Source organism: Uranotaenia lowii, chromosome 3 (assembly GCF_029784155.1).
Source record: "Uranotaenia lowii strain MFRU-FL chromosome 3, ASM2978415v1, whole genome shotgun sequence".
Lineage (NCBI taxonomy): Eukaryota > Metazoa > Arthropoda > Insecta > Diptera > Culicidae > Uranotaenia > Uranotaenia lowii.
In genome coordinates, this window is record NC_073693.1 from 24,422,919 (window position 1) to 24,433,646 (window position 10,728).

At 39.8% G+C, this 10,728-nt stretch overlaps 2 protein-coding genes across 4 annotated transcripts in view; both read left to right on the forward strand.

Moving 5' to 3' along the window:
* LOC129757799 (ribosomal protein S6 kinase beta-2) overlaps window positions 1–7,726 on the forward strand; it is a 95,252-nt gene extending 87,526 nt beyond the window's left edge. For 2 of the 3 annotated variants that reach the window (XM_055755105.1, XM_055755106.1), the window contains 5 exons: window positions 3,076–3,166; window positions 3,231–3,479; window positions 3,555–3,662; window positions 3,729–4,294; window positions 4,867–7,726. In XM_055755105.1, coding sequence (XP_055611080.1) covers window positions 3,076–3,166; window positions 3,231–3,479; window positions 3,555–3,662; window positions 3,729–4,294; window position 4,867 — 1,015 coding nt within the window. In that variant the 3' untranslated portion in view covers window positions 4,868–7,726. Of the gene's footprint in view, window positions 1–3,075; window positions 3,167–3,230; window positions 3,480–3,554; window positions 3,663–3,728; window positions 4,296–4,866 lie in introns of those variants that run through there. The other variant, XM_055755107.1, reaches the window with a different exon arrangement.
* A 680-nt stretch (window positions 7,727–8,406) lies between these two features.
* Window positions 8,407–10,720, forward strand: LOC129757800 (tektin-1). The gene is made up of 3 exons (XM_055755108.1): window positions 8,407–8,647; window positions 8,714–9,229; window positions 9,558–10,720. Exons 1-3 carry the CDS (start codon window positions 8,502–8,504, stop codon window positions 10,135–10,137), a joined length of 1,242 nt encoding a protein of 413 aa, XP_055611083.1. The 5' UTR covers window positions 8,407–8,501; the 3' UTR covers window positions 10,138–10,720.
* The last annotated feature ends 8 nt before the right edge of the window (window positions 10,721–10,728 follow it).

Sequence of the window (10,728 nt, forward strand, 5' to 3'; positions counted from 1 at the left end):
AGTTCTTCAATTTAACGACCTTATTGCAGAAAATTTCTAATTTTGTCTCATGGCAACGCAACGATAGAACGAGGCTTTTCAGGGGGTCAGGGGGGAGAAATCGTTAATCCAGGATGCATGGTCTCAATTCTCATTCGAGATATGTCGAATCCTTAAAAGCAAAAAAATGGAGGAAAACCTGAAAAAAACTATAGCGAAACGGGAGCGACAGGCAGAAAAGGAGAGTAAGGAACTGGAAGCGAAATAATATAAGGTGCTTTTTGACGCTCAGAGAGGCAAGCTTGATGGACGAAAAAATTGAAATATTTAAAAATATATGACATACAAATAAAATTGAAAAATTATAATCAACATTTTCGAATCGAGTGACATAGTTTTAGAAAATAGAAAAAAAACCCGGCTTATCAATCTAATGATTTGCAGGTTAATTGGTAAATATAACTGAAACAAAAATCATTGAAAGATCATTTACCATTAAAAGAAAGCTTAATCGATTTTCGTTTATATGGCTTCAAAAATGAATATTCGGAATTTTGTTTGGTTTTCTGTTGTATAAAACCGGGAATTTCGTGAGATCATGCGGGAAAAAAACGGGAAAAAATGCGGGAAATTAAAAATTGATTTTGAGTGGCCACCCTGCCCAGGTGATAAAATTCTTTTTACGGATACCAATCCAAGGCGCGGCGAGCCACCGCGTCGCCCAGTTTGCTATTCTGGGTCCATGGGTGCAATTGGTGACTCATGATACTATGTACCCCTACACCATAAAGTCCACCTGGGGCCTCTGGCCATATTCCCCATCCGGACCTGCAACAAAGGCTATACCCGACTCACGGGTTGGCAGTCTGTTCGCTACTCGTGACTCGTGTCCCATATTCGGCCTCTTGCTACAATTCTCCTCGTGACTCGAGACCCTCTCACGCTCATCCTCCTGACACAATTTGAGATGTCTCTACCCACCTCTCCTCGTGTCTTTTGGGCCCTCTATCAATCCGTCTCTTGAGCCAATTCGAGACGAGAACAACTCGCCTCTCCTCGGGAGATATCCACAAACCTAACTTGTTTTCCGTCTCGACTCTTCGAGACTCATCCTGAGGGCCATCCACTGGGCGCCACATGTTACGGCACGAGGCCCTCTGCCCGTCGTGAGTCGGTCATATCCGCGAATCGGGGCTAGCACCACCCGACGCGTGAATTCGACCAACACCGCTCGAACATTTGGTCGAGCCCACCTCTATAATAGGAGGCGCCTAGCTTTGAGGTACCGTTCGCCTCTTTGATGTTGTCCCGCAATCGGGAGGAACCGTGGACACAATTGTCTGACAGCCTGCTTACGTCTGCACAGTTTGTTGTTGCTGCAAGCTTGTTGGTTGCTGCGTTGGCTCTGCATAGCTCGGTAAACACATATATGAGTGCGTCATGTTCATATTTCACAGCCTACACTGAAGTCGATATGGCTGTAACGGCCGTCATGAAGTCTACCTCTCACAACTTGCAGTGCATTGCTGTATTCATTGAAGTGTCGTTTTCGGGAAGTACCTGCGTTGTTTTGCTTCTTGGACAATGGCTTTGCTTCGCCGATTGCTTTCATGGAAGAAAACAGTGAAGCGTTCTTGATTTGAAGTATTCGGGTGTTGTCGAGTTCGGTGTGTCGTTGCATCAGGTGTTTGTCGCCTTCGGGAAAATTAGTTTCCCCCGGGAGTTGTCGCTATCGAGAAAGTTTTCACATTATGGTAGATCGTCGTTACGGGTATCGTGTTCGGGTACTGCTGTCATAATCGGATATGTGGTCGTATCGGGTGCTTCGTCATATTCGGGGTTTGTTGGTTGCGTCTGCTGGCTGCACTCGTTCAGTGACGAGTGTTCTCCGTAGTTTCTCTTCGACGTCTTGATGCCTCGTGCCGTTAATGGTGTCGTGTCACGGGGTTTCTCTTTCAGAACTGTTCTTTTTGAGAACTGTGGTGGCTCTTCAAGATTATGCTTCGCATTTCCAGAGATGACTGTTTCTCCGATGAGTATGAAAGGCGAGGTTTTCAGATTAAGATGTCGGTCCGTTAGTCATCATCATTTCGTGTTTGGGTGACGTTTGAAGCTCGTGGTCACAAAACATGAAATCTGCTTCCATAGCTTGAATGTGTTCTTGACGGTTGTTTTTGTGGTTTTTGGTGTCCTGAAAATCGTTTCAATTCAACTGCATGCCAGAGTTCTCAAAGTACGTACAGCTGACGCTGGTCCCACGCAAGGCCGTTGTCTCCTTCATAAACGCCTACTTCTCCGTGTTCGTCGGTGCTCTTGCGACGAGTTAACTGAAATCTGAAATCTTCTCTGTTTTAAGGCAGTGTGCCCAGTTGGACACAACATTAACATCAGCTGTGTTCCGTTGAGTTGTTCGAATGGAAGAATTCTGCATAGTTTTTCCGAGTTGTTGGGGCAGATGTTTGAAAGCTGATGTTGGTCCTTCAGCCTTCTCTATTTCGTGTTTTCTGTTCCAATTGAGCTTGTGGTGAGCGTTGATGCCTACATAGCTTTTACATTTTCCGTGTACGTTTATAAAACTTTGAGATTTATTGAAGTCTCGTTTTTTCACAAAGGTTAATCTAAGAGTTTTCAACAGTGAACTTATTTATATATATTGTGTATCATGAAGCGTTTGATATCTCATGAAGAAGTTTCAGATTCCTCATTAAGAATTTCATGAGAAGATTTATAATGGTTTTGTATCTGTCTTGATCGGAATTAATATTAAATTATATTCAATATACGTTTTATGACCAATTATTTTTATATAATTCCATCATCCATCATCTACAAAACCTTGAAATGTTTGATTTTTTCTTTAGCTTAAACGCAGTTTTGAGCTCTTCTAATGTAGAATATCTACCAAAACAAAATTTTCAATTTATAAGTTTGTATACAGTTTGTATACAGTTTGTATACTTATAAGTTTAATGGTTTTTAAGAAAAAAAAAAAAGCTCATCCGCCCCTATCCACATGCCCAAAACAAATCAAATTGTGATTTGAAATAGAATCAGAGCCTTCAGATTTGTATTGAAATTTTCTTTGCTTATTTTCAGGGCTCCAGAAATTCTCACACGCAGTGGCCATGGTAAAGCTGTTGATTGGTGGTCATTAGGTGCCCTGATGTTCGACATGTTGACCGGAATGGTAATTCATCGGTTATCCTAAACCAATCGTATTGAAAATAATTCCCAATTGTTTATACTTCTAGCCTCCTTTCACGGCAGATAACCGTAAAAACACGATCGACGCCATTCTGAAGGGTAAGCTCAACATCCCAGCCTACCTGGCAACCGACTCCAGAGACCTCATTCGCCGGCTCATGAAGCGTCAGGTTACGCAAAGACTCGGCAGTGGTCCTACAGATGGTCAGGCAGTACGTGCACATCCCTTCTTCAAGAATGTCAACTGGGACGATGTGCTTGCAAGAAGATTGGAGCCACCGATAAAGCCGGCTGTGGTAATTATCCTATTGCCTTGTTATTCTTAGTAGTGAATTCACCTTAACTTATAAATTCTTTTGTTTCAATTTCAGAATAGTGAAGATGACGTATCACAGTTCGACACCAAATTCACCAAACAGATCCCAGTCGATTCGCCAGACGACACAACACTGAGTGAAAGTGCCAATCTGATATTCCAAGTAAGTTGTTATTCATCGTTGATCCAAATTGCGTTTAAACTAAATTCGAACTTCTTTTCCCCTAAGGGATTCACCTATGTGGCCCCCTCGATATTCGAGGAAATGCAGAAACCGCGGGTAGTGACTGCTCGATCGCCGCGCCGAATGCCTCGCCACCATCATCACCACAACAGCCATCACGGGGTACATAGCCACGGCCCAAACAACCGGCTCGTGGGATCGCTCGGCGGCAGCAGTCTGGAGAACGGTGCAATGACCCTGGGGGACGAACAGATGCTCAGTATGCCACGCGGTACCGGTCCAGCGTTGCCGGGGCACGGTAGCAGCCATCACCATCCACACCACCACCAGCAGCAGCATCCGCAACTCGTGCCACACTGTATGATGTTCCAGACGCAGTCAACTGTGACGACCACAGCGCAGCAACCGCAACCCCAACAGCCAGCCCAACACCATCCGGTTACCGCGGTACCAACGGCCGTGAGAAGCGGGGCACCCTTCGGCAGCGCTCCCATCAACAGCAATCCTCCTACCAATGCTCGACACACCGCGCCGCATCTGCAAACCTTCGCGTCGAGACCCTCGCCTCAGGACGAAATGATGGAGGTGTATCCGGAGCTACCAATATCGTAGTAAGTAGATTTTTTTTGGATATTATTTAGTAAAGATTGTTGGACATTCTGATTATCAGTAAAACGGAACTTGAGTAGGGAGAAATGTTTGCTTCTAACTAAGCTATTATAGCTTATAAAAGGCTAAGTAAATTTCATCACAATAGGTTTTGAAGGGCTTTTTAAAGCCCTAAAGCTTGGAACGGCGAAGCTTTTATTTCTCCTTTTTTTTTTTTTTTTTTTGCTTTCGTCATCCGATAAACCATCACTTCTTCTTAAACCTCTTCCTTTTGCTGTCGATAATACAATTTGAGCTTGTTCGTTGAAGCTAAAAGGTCTTCAAACTCCTTTTTTCTTTATAAAAGTTATGGAAGGTTTTTTGTTGATACCAACGAGTGTCTTCTATGCTTTTTTTTTCTTTATGAAGGTTTTTATAGTGTTTTGGACAGCCAATTTATATTTTATTGAAGCAATTGTAATTTTTAAAAGTAAATAACTGAAGTTTCACAACAACAATTTATATTTTATAGTACGCAATCATTTGTTTCAGATAGACCCCAATATACTAATTATAATTTGATCCCTCGTTACAGGCCTGAAATAGGATACAACAATTTTAGAACATTTATATTATAATAGAAAACCCCAGATAGTGTAAATTCCCTTGCAAAAACAAAGCAACTGGAACAAACAACAAAGATGCAGCGCAACGTGAGAATTAAACAATCACTAAGGAAGAAAGTTTTTGTTTCAAAGGACGGTCGGAAGCATCAATTTTGAGTCCGTCGCCCACGGAATAACAGACATAGACGCAGAGGAGATAATGGAAAGGACAACTTAGTTGACGAGTCAGAAACACTTACACAGAACAGAAGAAACACGCCTCACATGCATATTTATATATCAAAAAAGGAAACTTATTAATTAACGGAAGAATTATGAACGAATCCAGATTACGTTAAGAGAAGGGAGGGCTCCCGTATAGGCAAAATATATATATTTTAAGCGATTGACCATTATTGAAGGACACATGCAAGATACACCAATAACTAATGAACTGAGCCGTGTTGGGGTTGAACCCACGGTTGTTTGCACTGTTTACTTGAGAAAGCAAAGTTTAGAACAGAAGAGAAGAAAAATGGAAGTAGTCAGAAGAGCGAAAAAGCGCGCAAGCTAAAGTAAAGAAACTAATTATTATTAACTATGTTATACTAAATTGGTACCGTGAAGAAGAGATATGAATGTGTAGTAGTTATTCGAAGGTTAAGATAAGAATGTGTGAATAAAGAATACTGTTAAAATTTTCCTTTTTCCAGCAGGAAGGGCTAAGCTGAACTTTACAACTCTATATACTGTATTACGCATTGACAATTTCTGCTCGATAAACAAAACTGAAACGTTTTCCACTTTACTTTTCGCAAGTCGTTCAATAAGCAAATCTTAACGAGTAAGGATGAAATTTGAAAGCTAAAGCAATTTTTTGGAAACGGGGTTTACAGCATAAAACCAATCGGGAACTAGAACGCTCTGGGAAAAAAATTGAAGCAAAAACAAGACACTATCACTGAACATTCTCTGTTAATTCTTATTGAGTTTTGGCTTTTTTTCCCTCTAAAGACAGATGATGTTGCAACTTTAAAAAATTAATTATATGCAATAATAAAATTAAAAAAATTAAGTTCCTCAAGATAGAAAGAAAGCACTTCGATAAAGAATGGAAGATATATGTTGTGTAGAATGGTACAGTAGAAATAGCCGGGAATCACCTATTAAAATGGCACCATCGAGATTTTTTTGTTTTATTTTGGTTCGGCATCAGACAGAAACCGTTAGAAGAGATTGATAGAGAGGTGTGTGCACAGAAAAACATTTATTTTGTATCATTTTTTCTTCTTTATTATTTTTGAATTTCATATGGTAAAAGCAATGACGCCAACGTAGTGTGACGATTTTGTTATTCGGAAATAAATAGACACAACCCCGGAACAGGCCGCATGGCCACGTAGTATAGCTAGGAAACATAAACGAGTGTAACCTTCTTTAGCCAAATATCCCTCCAAAAATGAACTTATAGTTATTTTTATCAGATTGAAGCAGGAAGGTATTTCAGTCTAGATGCAAATAAAAGAAAAAAGAATAATGTAAAAATGATTCTCATAGTTTCATTTTCTAGTACATTCAATAAAACACAAGTAAACAAACACATTTATATAAGAAAGTATATAAACAAATGAAAGCTAACTTAATTGTTAATAACAATTTTTTTTTTTACCAATAGAACAATGAAACAAAGTCTTAATTTTAAAAGCAGATTAAGTTCTCTCAACTAAGACAAACAAGATAGTAATATACAAGTTGCAAAGTACATCATACAAGTGGAAACAAACTGCAATAGTCTGGATTCAAAAGAAACCATAAAAACTTATTCGACTGATTTTAGCGTAACACACACACTTTTTAGATTGTAAGAGATTATTATTAAAATAAACAGGATGATTATGAAAAAAACAACAAGTCCAGGAAAACAGCTATATAGATATTTTTTATACCAACAATAGACCAGGAATTCAAACACAACCATAAACTGATACCAATCTGCTGACATGTTTCAGTTTTTTAAAAGCTCCTACATGTAGTAAGTATACTTACCGATGCTCAACTGATTATGATCAACTTTTTTTTTCAAACACATACCTTATACCTACTGATTAATTTGTGCTAAAATCGTATTGTTTCGATTGTTTTAAAACTACATGAGCGCAATGGTAAGCATAACATCAATATACATGTATACCTTTTTTGACAAACAATGTGAAACACAAATTATTGAGTTTTCAATCAATTCATAAACTATTTAGGGCTCATTTTTTCTGACAAAAATAGAAAACAAACTACTAAGTTTTGTGTTCATAAAAATTAACACCTAAGGAAAAGATAAAATTTCAATCCATCAAATCCCAATCATTATTTCGGATTGATTTATTTTAACAAAAAAAAAAGTTTTCTAAAAACTCCAATCTTTTTCTTTACATTTTTCCTACTTACTTTTAAAAACAAATAAAAAAAAGAAACAAAGAAAAAACTACAATCGAAAATGACATCAGGATTGCGTGAAAGTGTGGCGAAAACTTATTACACCTACTAGAAAAGGTACACGTTAGAAGGCAAGAAGCATATATTAGCATAGCTACTCTAATAGAGAACCAATAAGCCAGAGGAGTTACACCGGATGCGATGCCGCCGTCAAATAAGAAGTTACATTTAAGGAATAAGGAAAAATTAGTTCCTCAACCACCCGCGAAACGTCAACTGGAAACTGTGGCGATCCTGCGCGTAGAAAGGCAAATATGTGCGCACGTTGGATAAGAAGATCTACGAATTGATTATGAAAACTCGAGATCATGATACACACAACAATGGTAAAAATGAAAGCGCTTGATGATTTGAAACATATGAGTTATTGTTCTTTTTCTTATAATTGATGACAATTTCCGGTAGCATAATCTTGTTGACTTGACGAGTTTAGGTGAGGTGAATCCGTACATCTATGGTGGATTACGAATATTGTTTTTTTTTTTTTTTTTTTGTTGCTATTGTATCTCCTCTCAATGTAGTTCGGAGTTTCCAATCGCTGGTTTCTTTTCGTCGCGTGGGTCTTTGCCGATTTCCATCCGAAATTTCTTGTTCGTTGCTAGTTTATTTTTCTCGGTCACGGTCTCGCAAGGCCCGCAGTTAACCCCACATCTCGCAGGAGTCGTGATTTTTCTGTTTGGGTCCCGAACACCATCGGGACGTTTTGTTCTTCGCACGCTGTCCCTGACAAGAACAGAACCGTACGCCGCTAAATGTAGTACTAGAATAAAAAAAATGCCCTAGATGGAATAAATTCATAGTTTAGCGAATTGTTCATTCGTCCATTAATCTAATTTAAAGTTATTTATAAATACTAACAATTTCAAGACTTTCTAGAAAGTTCTAATAATTCTAGTTGATCCAGTGTTTTCGCCAATATGAACATATGCATAAACTCGACCGTTGCACTGGTAACGAACACAATCAGGCCACGTGGATGGATGAAATACGCATTCTTGAATGCAGTAACCAATAGTTACCGCGTGGCTGTCTGTTTGTTGTTGATATCAATATTATTTTCTCTTGCGGTCTTCACTAGTCACAATTCTGAGGCTTTTTTTTTTTCCTGAAAACGTTTTTGAGGAGTGGTTCCAAAATGTACAATCCTAATCTGGTGGAACAGAATCTAGTAATTATTCCCCCGGCGAGACCCAAATTCACACCGGGGGATTGGAATTTGAACAACCGTACCAAAAACGTATTCTCAGTGAACCAGCAAACCCTGTCCGATAGAATAATTTGGTAACCATTTATTCTTTTGTTATATTTTGAACACAGTTTTCAATAATCTTAAAATTTCATCAATAGTGAAAGTAAACGGTTAATTGATGAGACGAAATATACAACCGAGTACAACAAAAGCGAATCCGACTACCGGTTGAAGGAACGCATTGGGGACATAAAATTCCTGCAGGAAGAAATAACCAAGCAGAAAAAGGACGCCCTCGTCGAGGAGGAAGCCCTGAAGGTGTACAAACAGCGAACGATCGATGCCATCAACACCCTGAGGGAAATCGTTATCCCATTGTGCCAGAAGTGCATCATCCTCCGAGAAACCCGCAATGGTGTCGAATTGGTCGAGGACGAGGTCGACAAGGAACTGCGGAAGGAGTTGGATGTCATCAATGGAGCCATTCAGCTGCTGCAGAAGCTGATGGACGAATCGGTGGAGCAGCTGCGAAGACTGCGGGCCACTATCTATTTGCTGGATCGGGATCTGGCCAATAAGGAAAAATCGGTTCAAATCGACGAGAAAAACGTGGAAATGAGACACAACCAGATGGGACTGAAGGTGTACGATGGCAATGTGCCACTGGATCCTTAGTAAGTATGAACATGTAAGATTACAATCACTTGAATCATGAGGCCTGATACCTCTAAGTATACGAAATGATGCACCGATGACATATACGACATAAGATAAGTACTCTGAGCCAATGGCGGCTTACAGCGAGTTCTTCGAGAGAGTTCTGTGAGGCTAGGCGACATTGAGTGTTACACAGCTTAGCCACAGCTGTTTCATTTTCATGCTGAATTGTGAATTTGCGCTTTCAACATTCAATAAGAAAATAAATATAAATATCTATTCGTCAAAGTACCTAAATTCTGTTGTTAATTTACAAAATACAATAACTTTTTTTAAACCTTTTAGCAACAACACTGATCCTGAATGGATCGCCAACACAAACCTGAACATCCAGAACACGGCCAAGGAGATAGCTTGCGCTCAAACGCTACGATCGTACATCGAGCAGATTTTCAAACAGGCCGCCGAAGACATTCGGCAGCAGGTCGAGCGCACCAAGGAACTGTTCCTGAAACGGATTGCCGAAATGCGCTACACCAAAATCAAGCTAGAGAACGTCCACAAGGAAACGGTCCGGCAGGTGAACGAAATGACCCGTAACGTGACGGATCTGGAGAAGGAAATCGCCGAAAAGGAAGGTTACGTTGCGCTGGCTCAGATGCGGATGGCCAACCGAGCCCATCGACCGGGCATCGAACTGTGCATCGATAATGTTTACCGCAGTCTGAAGAGGGAGCTAGCCTCACTTAGGGAAACGATCGCCCGGTTGGACGGAATGCTGGTGCAATCGAAGGCAACCTTACGCTATCTGTTGAACACACAGGTGATGCAGGAAGACGAGATCAACTCCAAAACGGCGGCCTTGAGAATCGACGAAGTGGATTGCATGACTTTGAGGGAAAGTCTAAATTTCCAAAATTTCTAGTGTGTGATTGCACCGTTTTTAATTATTTCTATTTTCTAGCACAATTTGCACCGCGTGGATAATCGAAATATTTGGGTATTTCTTTCCTGTCTGCATAAATAATAAATCAGTCACATTTGCAACCGGCAGTCTTCTCATTTTATGGATTTATTTACCTATAGAGTTTTGGATAAAAGCCTTCAGTAGTCGGACTTTTAAATATATAATAGTAAAACGGTTTAGTAAACTAATGTTTGCTGAGTGTATTTCCATTTTGTTGCTTGCGTTATCTTGCGGAGTGTAAATATCCTCCGGAAAAAAGAGATGTTCTTGCTTGTTTCCATTAGTCTGTTGGATTATTTTCATATCGAGTTTTCTAGATTACACTAAATTGAATAAGTTGGACTATCACTTAGAATGCAGATAAAAGCTTAATACCGGTCACAGCTTCAGGAACGTGGTGTGCATTGTGGGAAACGACGGTGATCAACGAAACCTATGTTGACAGAAAGTAAATTTTCAAAACGAAATAAAGATGCACACCATGCAAAATTCCAGTGACATACGAGTATGATTTGATTATTCATGAACAAGGGTTAGTAAAATCTGATA